Source organism: Cajanus cajan, chromosome 8 (genome assembly GCF_000230855.2).
Source record: "Cajanus cajan strain Asha chromosome 8, NIPB_CcT2T_4, whole genome shotgun sequence".
NCBI lineage: Eukaryota > Viridiplantae > Streptophyta > Magnoliopsida > Fabales > Fabaceae > Cajanus > Cajanus cajan.
The window spans coordinates 4,421,113-4,442,455 of record NC_138524.1 but is presented as its reverse complement, the minus strand read 5'-3'; the positions used below and the strand labels follow the sequence as shown (position 1 = coordinate 4,442,455).

Sequence of the window (21,343 nt, the reverse complement as noted above, 5' to 3'; positions counted from 1 at the left end):
TAATTATTTGACATGTTTACATCATTAGAATCTTATTCTCATAAATTGTAGCCAAAAGCTTTGTTATTAATGGATTAAAATTAAGATCTGAAGGGTGCTGTTACAAACTATCTTAAGGTCGGCATAAATTTGAGATGGTAATAATGACATCTTACAATGTCCGGACCGTGTTCATATAAAAAACGTGATGATAATTGAGTCATCAAGGAGTTTGATACTAAGTTGCTGGTTACAGAAAGCTAGATTAAAATAGGTTTCATATATCAATTTGAGTGTTGACCTTCTGAAGAAGGATGAAATTTGGTATCCTGCTGGTAAACAGGACCCAACACTAGCATTCAGGAACATAATAAGCATCATATCAGATTACCGTGTCATTACAAGTTCATACAGATTATTCAGTTGCACAACAATCAATTCTTCCCTTGCTCCTGTTGTGGAACCAAAAATAAGGTGAAAAAATAGGATCAAATAAAGAACTAAAGCAGACATGTAACAAAAATAATCACTATAAGCCCAACATGTACAGTGTGTAAGCATATACCTCAAACCATCTTAGAGTACACTGGTCAGGTCTCCACAACTCCCGACTTAGTCCGGACACCACAGTGGTAGTTTCAGTGCAGCAATTCTATCTTTACAAGTGAGGCAGCACTGACAAATTAAGAGCTTCTATTTTTTACATACACCAGCTGTTATCAAGTCATTTAGCACCTCCAATTTTGTGAAGAACAACTAAGATTATATGACAATCACTTCTATTAACCAATGAAGTTAAGAGAGTATAACAAGGTAAAATTACTATACTGCATTAATTCCTAAAAACTCAAGAACCGTTATATTTACCACTGCCATCAAAAAAATTTATGCCTGGAATGTAGTAACATCCGCACTAAAATCCTCATTTGTGACAGCAGATTCAAATCCCTGAGTATCAGATTGGGGATGAGTAATATCCTCATTTGTGACACCAGATTCAAATCTGTGGCGCTTTCTAATTATAGCCTTGACCATTTTCTTGAATTCTTCGTCAGTGCAAGCCAACATGTATCTCAGCTTCACATTAATCTGATTCTCCACTAGAACCTTGTGTCTTGGGATAATTCGACCCTCAAGAGAATAGCTGAAAAACCTGATAACGACAGGGCATGGATAATTGAAGAAAATCAAGCAATGCGATAAAAAACATCAAGTATTTAACAAGATTTTGCAATCTATGGTCAAAATATAATTATGTGATACCTTGGAAACTCAATGAGATCTTGCAAAGGCCGGACCATGGTTCTCCGCAAATAAATATACTTGGGACGAAGAACATTTGTACTGTATCTGAGCAGCATTGGGAAATCAGCAATCATCTCACCCAATTGCCGAAGTCGTATGCCAAGAGACAGAAAATATTTTACATGTAAATCAAGCTTATGTACTATATGACATCCCAAGAGCTCAGGTCCAAGAGCTATAACCTTGCCAATATCTTTCTCATTGACTCCAGCTTTGGTCATCAAGAATATGACCTACACAATATTCAATTTTCAGCAAAAGACTCAATTGATGCCTCTAGATGAGACAGTTTAGACATATATAATTATTGTGATCAACTTATTATGTCTATGCAACATTACTTTTACATGAAGGACAACTTCATAGCATTTGATGCATAAATTCCCATTCCTAACTCATGCTTTCTGGACGTGGTTTGAAGTGTATGAAGGTACGAGGTTGGGTACCGATAAGGTATGCTTGCACAAGATTATATTCAAATTGATTTAGGGCTGGTGTTGCTGAAAATAATATGAAAACTCGTTTCTTTTTGTTTTTTAATTATTATCGAAAAGGACTATCATGGCAGCAGCAAGGCATTGGAAAAAATAACATAATGGTGGCTACTTCCATAGTTGCAGAAGAAAAGGACCAACCACTGGTTTAATCTTCTTGTCCAGGCTGTATGTAAGTAGAGGAGGAAACTTCACAAGCATGTTGCCAATCGCGTCCTTCTGAACCCCTATGTCCTCAAAAAACCGTACCTTCACAATAAAATAGGTGAAATTTTCAGCATTATTATCCAGAAATAAGACTGAAATCATTGGAAATTTTATTTCTGAAACTACTAGGTTTCTAATCTATAAAAATAGATTAACATCTAGATCTCACGAGCTGGAGGAATGAAAATAACAATAACAAAATGAAACTCCTGTGTAAAGTACCACAATAAATTGTACCAGCTGACACCTTAATCACAAGCCTCACTCAACTGATGAAAGAAACATATAAAACAGTGTTTGCATACCTTAGGCACGATAGTCATCTGCAAGTCTGCACAAAAGACCATTGGTTTAATGGTAAGCATTCTCCTCATACCATCTCGAGTGATCCCATAATAATACAGATACTTAACAAGAGGCTTCCATTGTTCATCAATGCTGCACGCCATCAATTGTGGCCTAAATGCAAGCAATCTGCCAACATCCTTACTTTGAAGCCCAAAATCTTTTAAGTAATTAACCTGAATATTACAGTTGCAGCACCGACATGAACATCAAAGTAAACTTTATGTCTTTAAGCCTTTAAACTTCATTTATGTTTGATTTGGATAATACTAAAACTGAACAAATTAGCAAAGTATTTGGAAGACAATGAGGATATATTTCAAGATGACTTCACTATGTAAAGTATGTTAAAATCTAATGTACCTTTTCATTCATTTGTTCCAGACTATAGTAACCAAGTACTCTAGGAAAATCAAAAACCATTGTGCCAAAATCCTTCTCATTTAAACCCATATCTAGGTAGAACTGCACACGAGTCTTCACTTCTTCCAAGCTGTAAGACAACAATTGAGGACAACGACTAATAACATAACCCATCCAATCATTCCTGACTCCATTGGACTCCAAATACAGAACAATCTCATCCAGTTCCTCATGGTTGCGCTGCAAAATATTCTGTCCAGCATTCAACATTACAACACCAAGAAACTCTCCTTTCACTCGCACGGATTTCAACCACTCCGCAAGACTCCTTATGCTATCAGTTTTTCCTCTTGACATCAAAATGAGCTTTGCTATCCGAGGATACGATAGTTCATTATGCTTCAACCATCTAGAGAATCAAAGACAAACAATCAAACACAAGCATTTCAAATTGAAATCCCACACAGACAACCCACAAAAAACAATCAATAAGGATGATCAATTGATCATTGATCATCAATCATCTCAAGGTCTTAAAAAACGGTCCACGAACATAATTTCAGCCACATCATCAAGGTTACTGAAGTAACCGCGACCACAGTTGTAGCTGCATTTATCTGCAATTTCCCACATCATCAAGGATAGCAACAAAAACCGCAATTTAAAACCTTGATCATCCCATTTGGTTTCATACAAACAAAACAACAAACAGCTTACCAACAACCAACGCATGGGAATCTAAGTCCTTACCTAATAAGTGGCACCACTCTGGAGTCCTCAATTATAAATTTGGCGCGTAAATTGAAGGTGGAGTTTGCATATTGGGGCAATTTTTTCAAGTGAGCAGCTTCAATCATGATGTAATCAATGAACCCGGATAACTTACTAACCAAATTGTTAGCGTAAGTGATTCCAAACTTTCCCCTTCGCAAGGCTTCTTTGAAAACCTCTTCGGTGACCTTTCTACGAATCTCGAGAGCGCGCATTATCATCTCTTGCTCCTCCTCCTCGTCTCCATCGTCAGTGTCAGCATTGGACTGAAAGAGTGTGCGGAGAGGGGGCAGAGAAGAACCCACATCAGGGTCGCTAGGGGATTGAGCGTAGATGGAGCCAGGGAACTGAGGGGTTCTTCTGCGCACGAGGGAAAGCTCCAAAACCTTGACTTTTTCTTCGTGGGGCATTGGGTCTTGAAGCTCAGCGGGGTTGGGTTTGGGAATGGGAACGGGTTGGTGATCGAAGCCACCCTTGTGGGAGAGGTGGTGAAGGAGATACGCTGTGGATTTTGAATTGTGTTTGCGGAGAATGGAGTGGTGCTCGTTGGGGGCGTGTGGGTTTTGACACTTGAAAATGGTGCATGTTGGGGTGCAGAGGGGAACGGAGAGGTTGTATTTTTGACATGAGAGGAACATCTATTATTTTCTTTCTTTCTTTCTTATTTGCTCGATGAAGCTCAGGGATGAAGGTGAAGATGGTGGTGGGAATCGGTAATGGATAAGAGTTTAACAGTTGCCACTCTTCACTTTCGACATTGTTAGAAACACTGATTAAGAGGTTAACGAACAAGACTGACCAGCACTTTTTTTTTTTATTTGTTTCCGGAGTACTAGTTGCTCATAGAAGTGACTAATCTTCTCGCTAGGTTGGAAACATCTCAAAGAATAGGATAGCTGACCCCAAGATTTAACGTGGCTGTATAGATAAGGCAAAATTCGAACCTCTGACCTTATTTAAGCGTAGATCAACCCCTGTTACTGAACTACATGTTTGGAGTTACTAGAACTTTTGTTTTGATATAGATATTGTACTCTTAATTTTCTTTTAATTTTTTTTTTTTATCCACAAATGCTCCTCCTTCTAATTTTTTTATTATAAGTAAAAATAACTGACACATATATTAAAAAAAATATTTGAACTAAATTTTATTATTTTTATGAAAAAAAATAAATTAACCTTATAATAAATGTTAAAACAAATAATTCAACTGAAAAGTCATGTATTAAAAAATGTATATTTTAAAAAAATATCATTAAATATTTAAGAACAAGAAATATATTATTTTCTTATAATAAAAATTACAGAGAGTATTTATCATGCTTAAAGGAAATTAAAAAAAAAATATTCTAACTCCATGTATTTTTAATATTGTATATTTTTAAATCTTAATATATATTTCTTCTCTTGTAGTCATCTTTTTCTTTCAAAACTCCTTAAGAAAAATTCACAAGGATATTCTTTTGCCTGTTAATACTCTGTAATTAAATAACCACATGTATCTTCTATATCGTGTAATTCTACTCGGATTGAGTAGGATAACTATATATATTTATTAGAGTTATATACTCCATTGGCTAATCATTGTGCAAACTGCAAAACTGTGATATGGAAAATGTTTGGTGAGAATGCATGTTGAGTTTATAAGTGAAGTTTAAAGGTGGTGTATGTTCATTAGCTTAAATAGAGAAGACCTTATGTGTAATGTAGGGTGTTATATGTCAAAAATTACGTTGAATATCCATTAGCTTAAATAGAAAAAGAACTCGTGTATAAACAGTAATGTAGGATTTTATATGTAAAGAATTATAAATTAAAAGCTTAATGCTACATTTGGTATAATGGAACTGCAAAGATAGTGATAACGTAATTACATATAATATGTTTGGTTATATAATGATAACGTAATTTTTTGCGTTTCACTAAAGTTAATGTATATTTCGCATCTTTTTATTATTTAACGTAATTTTTCATGTCAATATAATGTTTCGAACCACTTATAATTGACACTATGGAAGTTAAAATTTGACTTCCAAATTAAACAACCACAATCAATTATGATTGCTACAAAATTGGGTATAAAAGTCAAATTTTGAGTTTTAGAGGCTTTATGTGATATTTTGAGAGATCATAATCGATTTATGGCAGAAATATAGTCAAACATGAATGCCAAATTTTTAGTTTCAAAGATTTTTAATGTAATATTGTGAAAATTCATAATCAATGGAAAGTTTATATTTAATTGTGACATGTTGAAAAGCAGTTTGGTGACTCCATATAATCAATTATGACGATTATATAATTAATTATATGAACTTATTTATTAAAAAACTGAATTAGAAATTTAATTATAAAAGACATATTTGTAGTAAAGGTTTAAGTTATTCATTTGTATAATACTAAACTTGATTTTCTTAAGCAAAACTTAAGTTCAAGTCTTGTATTAAAAAAAATATATGATTAGAAGGAATGATTGTGACTAATTAAATTTCTTGACAGATATTAATTATTGAAAAAGTCAGTAAATATTTCATATCAGTAATATATTTATAGAAAAAAGACATATTTAGAAATTAATTTATAAAATGATTTTAAATTCTTTTTTTGTCTAACCTAATATAAACTAATGAAAAAATTTAATTTTCCTTCCAATTTTCTTATAATAAACAATATCAATTTCTACTTTATTTTTTTACTTACTCTTCTTTTCCATTTTTTTTCTTATTAATTCCACTTCCGTATATAACACGATTTTAAATTATTTTTTGTCTAATCCTATATAAACTAATATAAAAAAATTTAATCCTCTTTCCAATTTCTTTTTAATTGTAGCGGTCTGAAGGGCACACTAGTAATTTTTAATATTTTGAAAACCGAACGAGAGCTTCAAGCGAATGTTCCGGTGAGGGGGAGGGAGGGGGAGAGCACTTGCAAAAGGCACTTCGACGCTTAAGTCAAGACAAGCACGAATATCGATAGTAATTAATGGACAGTGACGTACCTCGAGATGTGAACTATTTATAGTGACATTAATGAGCCCTGCCCTCTATGGGCCCCGTGCTAGATATACCGAATTAGGTAATATGTCCTTAATCTTCTTACATACGCGATTAGCTTCTGATCACTGTTTATGGATTATTTATCCTACCACTCATTCCTTAAGTCCCTTCGGTAATCAAGAATGTCGATTAGGTGTCAGCGACTAGAAACAATCCTTTCGAACCCCGATTACCTTTATAAAGTGATTTTCTTCGACACTCGACTGAACTGAATTGGTACGGTCTAATCATTATTAATACTTCGTATTGATGAGTTGTGTTGGCATTTAATCATGTCAACACTCCCAATGCTAAGCTGGATGACCAAACCGAAGGGTATGGCTAGAGCTGTCAAAACGGGCTACCCGGCCCGGCCCGGCCCGGCCCGGTCCACCACGGGTTGGCCATTTGGTGGGTCAACCCAACCCGGCTCACTTATCAGTGAACTCAAAAAAATCGAACCCGGCCCGGCCCACTACGGGTTGGTGGGTTAAACGGGTTGGCTCACCTTAAAAAAAAAATTCATTTTTTTTTCTTAATATACAACTAAAGCCCAAAAATTTAAACTTATTTTAAAAATCTGAGATTCTTAAATAAGACATCCTTAAATGAATTATTCATCCCAAACATTAAATGATAATTTTAAATACAATCAAATCAAATCTAAATAATCTCAAATAGATAAATATAATCCAAAATTATCTTAAACTTCAAATACAATCCAAAATCACAAAAATTACATATCACAATCTAACATTAAATTATTATTGTCTCATGTTGGACTGCACCATGACCCAATAATTATTGTATTTTTTCAACAAAAAAAATTAATCACGAGTTGGTGGGCCAGCCCGGCTCACCACGGGTTCAACCCGGGTGAGCCGAGTTCAAATTTGACCCGTATTAAAATTTTCAAATTTTTTTTAACCCAACCCGACTCGAACCCATAGTGAGCCGGGTTAGCTCACCGGGCCAAGCCCATTTTGACAGCTCTAGGTATGGCCGATAGGCCCTACTCGTACATTAATAAACAATATCAATTTTTACTTTAGTTTTTACTCACTCTTCTTTTCCATTTCCTGGCATATTAATTCCACTTCCGTCTCACTACCAAACACAACGTCAGTTTTATTATGTAATCATGTCGAATGGAGCCATTTTCCAATATCTATAGTAATAAGTGTAAACTTTATTCTATGCAGTGGTCAACTTTTATTTACGAGAATGACATTTTTAATAATATAATAATAAAAATGACATCTTTCAGTATTTAAAACAAGTACATTTGTTAGAAATGTTTTTATTAAAATAAAGTGTTAAATGTGAGAGAGAAAAAACAATAATTTTACATATAAAATATTTTTTTTACGTCATGTGAATTAATATATTCACATTTTTATTTAAAAGTAAAAACATAAATTGTGAGAGTTAATTTTTAAAATTATTTAGCGTTCAAAAATAAAATTTATAATCTCATAATAAAATGCAAAATACATTATTTATTCATATATTTTCTAAAATACAAAAAAAAAAATCATTGAGTAAATAAAAGGTCCCACCGAGATTTGAACTCGGGTTACTGGATTCAGAGTCCAATGTCCTGACCACTAGACCATGGGACCTCGTTGCAACTAAGGATTGTACAAATAATATTTAAATATTGTCTCATCAGTTCATTCCTCCTTTGATCCAATATGAATTCCAGTACAAGCTTTCTTGACTTGGGATTTGGGAACAGTACCTGTTCTGTTATTTAAAAAATTAAATAAATATATATATATAATATAAAATACACATATATATACATAAATATATAATTATAAAGATTAAATTTAAAAATTTTATTTAAAATACACATAAATATATAAATATAATTATCAAATTATGATTTTATTTATTTAAAATTTATAAATAAATTAATTTTTTTAAAAATAATATAATGACTTTCATGAATTTACTCAAACTTAACGAGACTTTGATAAGAATGAAAATGAAGATGGATTTTAAAAATATAAATTTGTCTCTTTAAAATTCAAAGTAGTCCAATTTTATCTTTTATGGGTGTAGGGATAAAGAGAGTAAAATTATCGATATATTTATATTAATCAGAATAAAAAATATATTAAAGAAAGCAAACTAAACTATATTTTATATGATTTTAAAATTTTGATTATTATAATAAAACTTCAATTATATACTTTCACAAACACAACCATCATATATTAATCCTCCATTTTGTATGACGATTGCAAATAGAGTTTGGCTAAAAATCTGAAATGATAGTCGCCCGTGATCCACTGAATAACATACCTACACATCAAACAATTGATCCTTGATTTTCGAATAAAAAATGAACCAAAATTATAAATTTTAATAAACTAATATTAAAATTAAAAATCAATAAATTTAAATTAAAGTTTAAATATTATAAAATAATTAAAAGCATAATTTAATTAAATAAAAAACTAAATAATTAAAATTTTCCCTTTGAATTTCATCTAGTATTGTTTCACCCGAATATCAAAACTTTTAAAGTTTAAATTTATAGTTTATTCTTTTTCTCTCCATTTAAATAAAACGCAAGTTTATGTGAAAGTGTTGTTATAATATTCTAAATAAGCAAATAATTTTTGTTTTATTTATACATTTATACATTATAATTCAATAATGTCAAACATGTATTTAAAATAGTTTATTTTCAATTTTCTAAGATTGAATTTTTATTTTAAAATTAAAAAATGGGAACATAGCAGACGAAAGAGATTTTGGTTGAAAGGTGAGGGATAAAAAGGTATTTGACGCATGAGATATTTTGGTAGCAGGTACGTCAGATATTTTGTTTCAGCAATTGCAGCGTTATCACGTGATGTTAGGTCCCACAATTATAATTTTTAAGTTTTAAGGCACACACTTCATGCAAACGCCTGCAACTTCTTTCCCAATTTTGGCTGCACCTGTAAAATGCATGCAAATGCCTGCACACTCTTCAGATTAAATATTCTTTTTTATTTATTTATAAATATTATGTGTTTAAAATAATAACTTAAACTTATAAACAGTTTTTTTAATAAATTATTTTTATGAAGATGTTATGATTATTTTTTTTATATTTTTAAGCTAATTTATTTTATAAGAAATTATTATTTTTTGTATTTAAAGAAAATTTAAATATTTTAAAATCATTTATTAATAAATTTATTTAAACATAAATATATTTTAATTATTATTAATTATATCAAATAATTTAATTTTTCTTATTTTTTTAAACACATTCTTAAAATAAAATATATTTTTCTTCATTAAAATATTTTAAAAATTATACGTATTATATATATAATTATATTAATACATGCATGTCTCGACATTACCAATATATGGATATAACATAAAATCAAGAAGAGATAGTTTAAAACAATTACCTATTTAAAAATCAACTTACTTACAGAAAGGATTTAACTTAGGACATCAAAACACCACAACATATATTCACATAATGAGATATTTAGTTTTCTAAAACAACTTTAATTTTCTTATAACTTTTATGTATTTTTAACAATGGCAGTTACCTTCATCACATGTTTAGAATCTTAACAACTTAAACAATTTAAAATAGCACATAACTTTATAACTTAATCATCTATCATCTCACAACTTAACAGCATAAACATCATTAATCATGCATCAACTTACAACATATAGATTCATTATTATACATCATCATCCACACAACTTATTCATCATCATTTAGCTATAAAACAACTTTAAACAACAAGTTTTCATCATGCAACTTGCACTCGACACTACTCACTAGACGTTTGACGCCATTAAGATAGGGGACTCCCCGTCTCACCCATGCCTAATGCCAAACTACTTGTGCCTTGTGCAATTAAGGTAGAGAGTTTTCATCCTCTCGTGCTTAATGTGGCAAAAGCCCACGCGGCCCCAATTAGGCAAAGGGCCTTTGTGTGATTCGCATCTAACATCACTCCACTAGTGTTTGTCAAGCAAAGACAATTCTCTATTCTCACATTTGGTGCCATTCAAATCACGTTCAATATGATTTCAACTTTAGACAATTCTCTTTTCTCGTGTCCAAGGCCACCAATCTTAGGTTTGTCGTGACAAGACATAACCTTTTGGTTGAAATCATGCCCGACGCTTTAAAGATGCGTCTAGTGTGATATCAGTTTTTGCACTTATGTAGAAACTAATTTTGTCCAAATCACTTGAAAAACAACAATCCAACGACATGCAACTATGAAAATCACTCATATATAACATGTAGAACTCATTTTCAACTACCAAGATAATAAGCAACCACTACATTTCACAATCATCTTCAAATCGTGAGCAATTTTAAACAACCAAGAACCCAAGTACCTCATCATTCAAACTTCATTAAATCAAATAATTCAACAAATATATGAACTTCAATAGCAAAATCAACCAATCATTAGCTTCCCTTACCTTTTGTTATTAATCCAAAACAAGAAAATGAGAGGAGAAAGAAGTTTCGCTCGTCCTAAGGCCCGAGATTCATAGCTTCACAAGCTTGAATCAACAATCAATCCACCTGATTAGTTGTATGAGGAGTAGAAGATGAGTTAAATAAGTGAAAAAGGGAAGAAAAAACAGTTTTTCTCAAGTTCTAAAGAATTTATCTAACTTCTCTTTATAAATTTTTAGAACATGAATTTATGAGACTCACATCTTAAGAAAACTTTTATATACTCTTCCTAAAACAAACCCAACTTATATTTGACTAAATTACCTAGAGGCCAACTTAACCCTCATAATCCCTTAATTCTAGAGTTCTTAAATATCAATTAACAATTAAACAACATAAATCACACAATTAATCATATAATTAAATCAAGACACCTCAAAATCATTAGTGTTACACATTTAGCATTACTAATATACATAGAAAAAACTCTATTAAAAAATAGAAACACATTTCATTAGTAAATATATATATATATATATATATATATATATATATATATATATATATATATCTATAAAATTTTCTCTAATAATAAGTTAAGGATGTCTTTGTTAAAAAAAAATCTATATACATTTTAAAAATATTGTGATTTTTGTTTTGTTTTTTTATAAAATTAAAATAAAATTTTACAGGGTTTATTTTTTGGAAATATTTTAAGAGAATAAAAGTATAGTTTTTCCTTTTATTTATTTAACGCAAAATCTGAAGTTAATTTTTTCACATGTACTTTAAGTCAAACTTATTTTTTTAAACAAAAATAGAAATTTAATTATTTTTTAAAAATTTAATATTTCAACCTGTTTAAATTTAGGCCAAATTGTATTTATAGTTCCTCTATTTTTATCCATTTGCAATTTTAGTCCTCTATTTTAAGAGAGAGACAACGAGTCTTTTTTAATTTTATAAATACAAAATTTAGATTTTTTTATCAAATAAATACATATTAATAATTAAGTTTTATTTTTTACTTATACTTAAGTGATGTAATACTTATTAATATAAAAATTATAAATAAAAATATATAAAAACATTATTAATAAAATAAATATTAAAATATATTTATAACAAAAAAATTAGAATGTTATTTTTAAATTTTTATTTTTACATATTATGTCATTAAATATTACGTTATTTTAGTGATATATTATTGAATAACATCAAAATTTAACAATCAATAAACATCAAATTCATGATAAAATCAAATTTTATAATTTTATAAATAAAAATATTAAATATTTTATTTTAAAATAAAAAGACTAAATTACAAATTGACAAAAACAAGAAAATTAAAACTACAATTGAATCTTAAATTTATCAAAATATTGTGAATATAATATTTTAATTAAATGTGTATGCTTATTATTTATAATTTTTTTATATAAACAAATTATCAAAATGATTGCATTATAAAAATCATAATTCTACGCAGACATATTTATTATTATTATTATAAAACGATTGCATTATGTTTAACTATATCCATAAAATATAGTTAGAAGCATGAGGTCCTAGGTTCAATCTTCATTTTGCAACCATCTTTGTAATCTTTCCTATCTTTACTAAAAAAAAAATTCATAAAATATTCCATTATATTTAACCATTTCAATTTATTATATTTATTATTATGATATATGACAAATATTTAGTAATAAATATATTCTTTATCTATAAAAATTATAATAACTATAACATTATTTAAATTTAAGACACTGTGTATAGTGTATACTAATCAATTAATATTTAGTGTGTTGAATTAATCAATTAATATTTACTTGTCACAATTTTTTTGGTGTATCAATTTTAATATAAAAATATTTTATAATTTCTATATTGAACATTTTAAAATTAGGGCTTATTATGCAAATCAATTTAAATGTTTCTTTTTTACAAACACAAGAAAAATCTCGAGAGAAATATAAAGTTTAAAATATATTAGGAAAATAAATATGACCAAAATCTCAAATACGTGAATAAATTTACAGAAATTGTTAAAGGTAATTTTAAGAAAAAAATCAAGAATAATCCGACAGAGGGAAGGAAATATTTGAGTCATAATGTTGGAGGGTAGAACCGTAGAAGCATTTTACTACAGTTTGACCCTGGTCCAACTCACACGCGGTAACCCTGGTTAACAAATCACCTGCTATAAAACAATCATTGCGAGTGCATCATTTCTTCGTGCTTATCTTACTACAATCTCTGTGTCCCCAAAATCTAGGGTTTCTACCGTTTTCCATGGCTTCTGCAGATGTAGAGTACCGCTGCTTCGTTGGTGGGCTTGCGTGGGCCACCGACAGTGATGCTCTCGAGAAAGCCTTCTCTCAATTCGGCGAGATCGTTGAATCGAAGGTCCGTTTGATTCCAGGCATCGCATTTGATCTGACACGATTCGGATTCTGATTTTCTCGATCCTCTTCTGATCTATTTGCCTTACTTGATCTGTGATACTTCTTCTGTTACTATATCATTCTTTTATTACTCACGCCAATAGGTACGTTCATCTTCGTCTTTTAACCAAAGGAGAAGATCGATCGGTTTCTATTCGGTTCTGCCTCTGTTTTTCTCGCTTTATGCGTTAGATCTGATTTATCCTTCTTGTTTTTTTGTGCAGGTTATCAACGACCGTGAGACTGGAAGATCCAGAGGCTTTGGATTCGTGACTTTTGCCACGGAGCAGGCAATGAAAGACGCGATCGAAGGAATGAACGGCCAGAACCTTGACGGCCGTAACATCACTGTCAACGAAGCTCAGTCTCGCAGCAGCGGTGGTGGCGGAAGCCGTGGTGGAGGCGGTTACGGAGGCGGCGGTGGCTACGGAAGTGGCGGTGGTGGTTACAGCCGCGGAGGCGGTGGTGGAGGCTACGGTGGTCGTCGTGAAGGTGGTTACAACCGTAATGGTGGAGGCGGAGGATACGGCGGTGGAGGTGGTTATGGCGGTGGTAGAGACCGTGATTACGGGGATGGTTCCGATGGTGGAAACTGGAGGAACTAGGGATTGATATGATTATGTTCAGTTATTTAAGGTTTTGCCGTTTAAGTTTGGGTATCTGTTTTGGTTTTCTGTTCTTATGGAGTATGGTTCTCTTTTTTGACCTACAAATGTGGTAATCGATCAGTCGAAATGATATAGTATCGAATTTCTACCTCTTTAGTTTTGATAAACATGATTTAAATTAAGAACTTGGGATGGTAATTTTAATATGAAGATATATATATTTTTTTGAATTTTAATTTTGTGAAGCTTTGAGACAGCTGTATAAATTAAGAACACTAAGATGACATTTTTTTTATAGTAAAAGTGTACTTGCCAATTTTTTTATAACTATTTTAATATTATTAATTATTTATTCATTAATTAATTAATTTCTTCTTCAGTAATTCAGGGTAAAATGAGTTGAAATGTGACCATAATATTGACAAGAGACTTGTGTCTTTGACACGTAAATTATGGTAGACTTAAAAAAATATAGATGTAATGTTAAGCTTTTGACATAAAAAAAGTTAAGCTTTTAGAACATTTCTAATGGACTTAAAAAATGAAAAAAAATAATAAAAATAATTTTGAGTGTATTATATCAGTATTAAGTAATTCAAACACAAATTTATTCTAGTAATTAAGTAATTCAAATACAAATTTATTCTACTAATAAGAAAGTTTAAGAAATTTAACTTTTAAATTTTTTTTAATTATTTATAAATTAATTTTAAATTTTTATTAAAAAAGGTAATTGTACTACAATTAAAAAAATAAATTACGAAAAAAAATATAATAAGTAAATATTAAAAATAAAATAAAATAAAATAATAATAAATATATAGACATTATACGAAATTAATTTTTATCATTATTATTTTTGAAATGTTTCCAAATATGTTTAATAAGATTTGTTTGAGATCTGGTAAGGAACAGTTACTTAAGAAAATAATTCTCTTTTTTCTTTTATATTGTCACGTCAGAGTCTTCCAATGATAAGAAATCGAAGCTTGAATTGTTTTATGAGACAAACAATTTTCATTAGAGTTACTCTTAGAGATCCAAACCTTAAATATAGGTATATTTGAGAGGAAAATGATATTTATGTCTAAACTAAATAATTTTTAAATTTATTTACTTATTATTATTTGATATGTTTAATTGATTATTAACAATTATTTTTTAGTTAGTGTTATTGTAGTCCTTAAATATTTATATATTTGTCAAATTTGCACTTCCAGATGGTAATTTTTCAATTTATTAGTTGACACTGTTTTGTAAATATTCACAGCTCACTATTTACTCAATATTTATCTTCCAAGAAGATGAAAGGTAAAATTATTAAAATATATGTTAAAAATTAGTCTAAATTTTCAGTATATAAGATTTATATATGGTGATTTAGTTAAATATTTTTTTTGTTTACTTTATATGTCAGAATTGTGTCCGTTAAAATAATTTATATTTTGAATTAACTGTATAATACGTTGGCAGAGTATTAGTAATAATTAATATTTTATTTTTAGTATATTAATAAAAATTTGTTTAACAAAATTAAAAAATAAAACAAACACATGTATATAATGTACATAAACAATAGTAGGTCAGTCAAGAAATTAGTTTAATAATTTAAAAAAATTAACTGAAAAGTTGTACTAATAATATATGGAATATGAAATTATTATTAAAATGTATTGCAATATTATAATTTTTTATAACGTAGATAGTTGCAATTTTCAAGCCATTAAAAAATATAATTAATTTGTATCATTCATAGTGAGGTTTAAGTAATTTAAAACTTACAAACATATATTAAAATATATTCATAAATTTGTGTTGAATGTAAAAAGAGAATCATGATCCATGTTATGAATTTAGTTTAAAAATAGACACTAAATAATATATAAATAGTTAGAAAATGATGAGTATTTCAGCTATTAAAACAATGACAACAACACAACTTTTCAGATGAAAATTCTAGAACTCAAAATAATACAATATTGATTGACGAACCGTTCTAACATGAAGCATTAAAAGAAATATCTCATCTATGAGACAGTAAAAATGCAATAACAAGTTTTCTAACTTGTTTAAAATTGTAAAATAGTCCTTATATTATATGCGGAGACACTATGGAGGAGGCGCGATGGCGGCGAAGGCATGGTGGCAGTAGAGGTGCCGTCTCCTTCCACGGTGGTGGCAGGCAGCGAAGGCGTGACCTCCTTCTTGCGGTAGCAGCAGAGGCGCAATCTCCTTCGCGCGTAGGAAGAGTGGAGGCGCGGGCTCCTTCAAGTTATGGCAGTAGCAACTTCGTTCGTGCGGGGTGCGACCTCCTTCGTGCGGTGGTAGCGGAAGCGCGACTTCATTTGCGCGGTGGCAGCGGAGGCGCCGGCTCCTTCGCGAGGTGGCAACGAAAGCGCGACTTCGTTCACGTGGTGGTAGCAGAGCCTTTGCACGGGTGGCAACGCGAAGGCGTGGGCTCCTTCAAGCGGTGGCAGCGGAGGCTCGTGCTCCTCCTCCTCGGTGCCACCGGCCTCATGTCCCTCCTCTGTCGCTACCTCCCCCTCCTCGTCGTCCGCGACGTTCAACTCTTCCAGGGCCTCTCCTAATTAAATTCTAAACCTCGCCACCTCCAAATCTGGCCCTCCCTGCCCTTGACTCGCCCTCGACAGCCTCGCCGTCGCTCTCACCACCATCGTCTTTCCTGTCCTCACCACCTGTCGCTGGCCAAAACAGTAACCTTATATAGGGACTAATCTATAAAATACAAAAATTTTCATAAACAAGTTACAGATAACAAATCTGAACTATTAATTATTTTATTATTAAATCTAACAGTTAAAAATGGTACTTCATTAATGTACCACTTTTCATACTGCTTCATCTTAAAATTTTTGTTGATCGACAAAACTTTACTTTCCTAATACATAAGAAAGATTATAATAGACGTAACAAATATCCTACTTAAATTCTCTCGCTTCTATCTAGACTCCATCTCCCTCAATTATTAAGTTAACTCTATTAATCTTTATTGTCACATTCTGATTTTAAATTTTAAAATATTGATTTTTAAATTATATTTAAAAATAAAATATATAAAACACAACAAACAATTCACTAAATTAGGAGTTTAAATTGTAGTTGTCGAATCAATTATTTATATAAATTAATGTATATACAATTCAATTTATTTTCGTTAACTTTGCCAAAATTTTTCTTAATATAGTTTCATTAATAATTTTTATTTTTATTTATAAATTAGATTTAGTAGTAATTAGATTTTCACTCCAAATATTTATTTTATTCAATTCAAATAATTTATTTTGCAGAAAATAATTATGTTAATATTATATTAAAAGTAACGTTTATTTTAGTGTAATTAGGGAAACTAACTAGTAATTATCGTTATTAATAATATTTATAATTATTAGTAATCATATTAAAACATACATTTAATAGAATTAATGATTATAGCAGTTTAAACGGAAATTTAGTCAAGATATCTAATTTTAATATGTCTAGTATAGATAAAATATAATATTTTGATTGTTAATACAATTGTAATCCTCATATTTTATACATTATTACACGTTAATATAGATAAAATCTAACATTTTATATATTTTTCTTCTTTTATTTTGAAAAATTAATTTTATAATGCATAATGATTAGATTTAGCAAAAATACAATAATTATTACTAATCATTAAAATATTTTTATTAATGTTTTTCTTCTTATTTTGCAAAAATAATTTTTATAATATTTAAAAGTCAAATTTCACCAAAATCTACTAATACTTAGTAATTATTAAAATATTTTTATTCAAATTTTATTTTGATTTTTTTGGAATTAATTTTTATAATATAAAATGATTGGATTTTAAAAATATCTAATAATAACTAGTAATTATTAAAATATTTTATCTCATTTTTATTTTATTTTGGTGAAATTAATTTTTATAATGTAGTATAACGATTAAAATTTTCAGAAATAATAATTATTAAAATACTTTTATCCTATTTTTCCATCTTATTTTATGGAGTTAAATTTTATTTGAATTTTGTGAAAATTTAATAACTATTGGTAATTATTAAAATACTTTTATCTATTTTTCCTCTTGTTTTGTAGATTTTTTTTAATAATGTATAACGGTTGAATTTGTGGAAGTAATGATATTAATCTATGATAAATATTAATATTTGTTTCTTTAATTAAGTTTAATATGTTAAAATATTTTAAAAAAAATAGTTTTCTTTTACATAAGAAAATTTATGTATTTCTTATCTTATTTTGTGATTTTGTTATTATTAAAATTATTTTATTCATTTTTTTTAGTTTGTGAAAATATTTTTTATAACAAGTAATCTAATTATTAAGGTAGAACCTAAAGTCTCTCGAGTATTTTTGTATAACTTTCAAATTTAGTTTATAGAGACGTTTATAGACTCTGCTAGGGTTTTGGAAAGGGATGAGTCTGATGAAGATCCAAATAAGTGGAGTACGAAAAAAGTTAAGACGAAGGATGGTGTAGAGTTGTTTGAGGTTTCTTTAGAGAATGTTGGTAAAGACCATACCAAGTCCTATATGAATAGTCTTTTTATCTATAGGAGGTGGGAAGATTTTTACTGGTTTCAATAGTCTTATGAAAAAGATGGAATTCCCAAAAGAAGAAATCTATAAGGATGATATATTGAGTTTGAAGGAGATGTTGAGGGTTGAAATTCATGCCCTACTATTCCAATTAGTCAAGAAGAGTTTGAAGAGTGGTGCACATCATGGAGGAACTCTCCTGTTATAATTGTCATAGTAGTGATAATATTACCATTACTTAAGAGGTGATTCATTCAATAAAGCATAAGAGAGGGAGGAAAACCTAGATGATGATAAAGATAGATTTAGAGAAAATATATGATCATTTGAATTGGGACTTTGTTTAAAGAACTCTCAAAAGCAATGGGTTCCCAAGTATGTTTACTAATTTGGTTTGGCAATGTATCTCCTCTTCTAGAATGTAGATGTTGTGGAATGGGGAGGTTCTGGGGGAGTTTCAACCATCTAGAAGAATTAGACAAGGAGACCCTATTTCTTCCTATATATTTGTTCTATGTATGGAAATAATATTTCACCTTATTAAATTGACAGTTTCTCATGATCCTCGGAAACCCATCAAGTTCTCAAGAGGAGGTCCAACTCTGTTGCACATATATGTGATATTTCAAAAGGAAATAGTCCCACATTGCTTGGTCCACCTATATGTAGAGCCTTTATATATTAAAGTGCTCCTTAAGCTTCCAAAGAGGCAAGCAATGGGTAGTGGGCTCGCACACGTGAGAATGGGCCTTGTGAGCTCATTGTAGTTTAATTAATTCGGGTTAATTTCCTTAAACGGTCAGATCCTATTAGGGTTTCTGAGACTCTATACATACTGACACGACATTTTAATTAAAACACCCGAATGCTTTTCTCCTACTCTCCCTCTCTGAGTTCTCATAATTTTCGCCTGCCAGTTCTGCTCCTCAGATTACTAAGACGACCCTGTTGTATCCTGGGGGGCTTGCGCGTATCCCGCGAATAAGTCCTTAAGGTCAGTGCCATCACACGCCTCAGGGAATTTTGCTAACATCTTTGTTCAGTGTTTCAGGTTCCAGGTTTATTCCACTTGCGCCCGCCGTTTCACGTTCTACAATCTTAAGGACTTATTATGGCTGACGCATCAAACAACGCTACCGCTAACACTGCTGTCGCTACCCCACCCGCGACGACCACCACGTATGCAAAGACCTTGCCTGATGTCTCCAAAATTGAAGTCTTTGCTGGACAATATTTCCGCCGATGGCAAGAACGCATCCACTCCATACTGGACATGCACGGTGTTGCTTACGCTCTCACTGTTCCCAAGCCAGATTCCTCCACTTCGGCATCCGCATCCAAATCAGATGATTGGTCTCAAGCCAACAAGGTTTGCTGTCATACTATTCTTAGTGCTTTATCTAACGATCTCTTTGATGTGTACTGCTCATACAAGGAAGCCAAAGATATATGGACTCAATGATAATGAAGTACACTGCCGAGGACTCTGTTAGACAACGCTTCATCATAGGTAACTATTACCGTTGGGAGATGACCGAAGAAAAAGACATTAAAGTGCAAATAAATGAATATCATAAATTATTGGAGGACCTCAAATCAGAAAATCTTTCTCTACCTGATGAATTCGTTTCGGAGCTGCTCATTGAAAAATTACCAGACAGTTGGACTGATTACAAGCAACACCTAAAGCATAGGCACAAACAAATGTCGCTCACTGATCTTATCACCCACATCATAATAGAGGATGCAAACCGTAAGGAGTGCGCTGCAGCAAAGGCAAAATCATTGGCAGCAAAAGAAAACGTGGTACAAGTGCAAGAACAACCCAACAAAAAGAGGTATCATCAAAAGAAAAATAAATACAATTCTAAGAACTCTTTCCCTCGTGCTACTAACCCCGTCTTTAAGAGAAAAGGCAATTGCTTTGTCTGTGGAAAGCCAGGTCACCATGCACCTCAGTGCCATTTTTGAGCAACGAGAAACGACAACCCTCCTAAGGCTAAGGTTAACCTAGCTGAAGGGGATGATATTATTGCTGCGGTCGTTTCTCAGGTAAATATTGTGACCAATGTAAGCAAATGGGTGGTAGACTCTGGGGCTACTCGCCACATATGTGCAAATAGAAATGCCTTTTCATCTTACACTGCTGTGGAGGATGGAGAAGAGCAAGTCTACCTTGGTGATTCTAGGACCACTCCGGTTCTAGGAAAAGGCAAAGTTCTTATAAAGCTTACATCTGGTAAAACGCTGGCTTTAAACGATGTGCTGCATGTTCCTTCCATCAGGGTCAACTTGGTTTCTGTAGCACTGTTAGGCAAAGTGGGGGTTAAAATATCATTTGAATCTGATAAAATTGTTATGACCAAGAATAATGTTTTTGTGGGAAAGGGTTACTGTGACCAAGGTCTTTTTGTACTTAATGTTTCTGATATAACAAGTGAATCTGCATCTTCTTCTGCTTATATGATTGATTCTTATGGTATGTGGCATGCTAGATTAGGACATGTAAATTCCGCGTATGTTTTAAAATTGAAACGACTAGGTATGATTAACATGCATGATGAACAAATTGGTAAATGTGAAATATGTGTTGAATCAAAGCTTATTAAGAAAACATGTCATTCTGTGTTTCGTGAATCTGAACCGCTTAGTTTAATTCATTCTGATCTTGCTGATTTAAAACAAACTATGTCTAGAGGTGGTAAAAACTATTTTGTGACTTTTATTGATGATTTTTCTAGATACACAAAAGTTTACTTGATTAGACATA

General features: G+C 30.9%; 2 protein-coding genes and 1 non-coding gene across 4 annotated transcripts; 1 reads left to right on the top strand and 2 right to left on the bottom strand.

Annotated features, from left to right (window-relative positions):
- Positions 1 to 240: 240 nt before the first annotated feature.
- EMB2219 (Mitochondrial transcription termination factor family protein) lies at positions 241 to 4,251 on the bottom strand. Of its 2 annotated transcripts, XR_002240033.3 has the most exons (7): positions 3,444 to 4,251; positions 2,694 to 3,102; positions 2,291 to 2,506; positions 1,920 to 2,027; positions 1,243 to 1,517; positions 545 to 1,132; positions 241 to 431 (listed from the first exon to the last, which is right to left on the bottom strand). XR_002240033.3 is itself a non-coding variant. In XM_020362777.3 (6 exons), the coding sequence occupies exons 1-6, from the start codon at positions 4,100 to 4,102 to the stop codon at positions 865 to 867; spliced, it is 1,935 nt and encodes a 644-aa protein (XP_020218366.1). In that variant the 5' UTR covers positions 4,103 to 4,251; the 3' UTR covers positions 241 to 864. The 2 variants fall into 2 exon arrangements, 1 of the variants encoding a protein (XP_020218366.1); XM_020362777.3 differs by having other exon boundaries at positions 241 to 1,132.
- Positions 4,252 to 8,052: 3,801 nt separating this feature from the next.
- TRNAQ-CUG (transfer RNA glutamine (anticodon CUG)) lies at positions 8,053 to 8,124 on the bottom strand. Its single transcript has one exon. It is a non-coding gene; the product is annotated as a tRNA-Gln (tRNA).
- Positions 8,125 to 13,176: 5,052 nt separating this feature from the next.
- On the top strand, positions 13,177 to 14,154 carry LOC109800681 (glycine-rich RNA-binding protein GRP1A). The gene is made up of 2 exons (XM_020361506.3): positions 13,177 to 13,358; positions 13,621 to 14,154. The coding sequence occupies exons 1-2, from the start codon at positions 13,245 to 13,247 to the stop codon at positions 13,999 to 14,001; spliced, it is 495 nt and encodes a 164-aa protein (XP_020217095.1). The 5' UTR covers positions 13,177 to 13,244; the 3' UTR covers positions 14,002 to 14,154.
- The last annotated feature ends 7,189 nt before the right edge of the window (positions 14,155 to 21,343 follow it).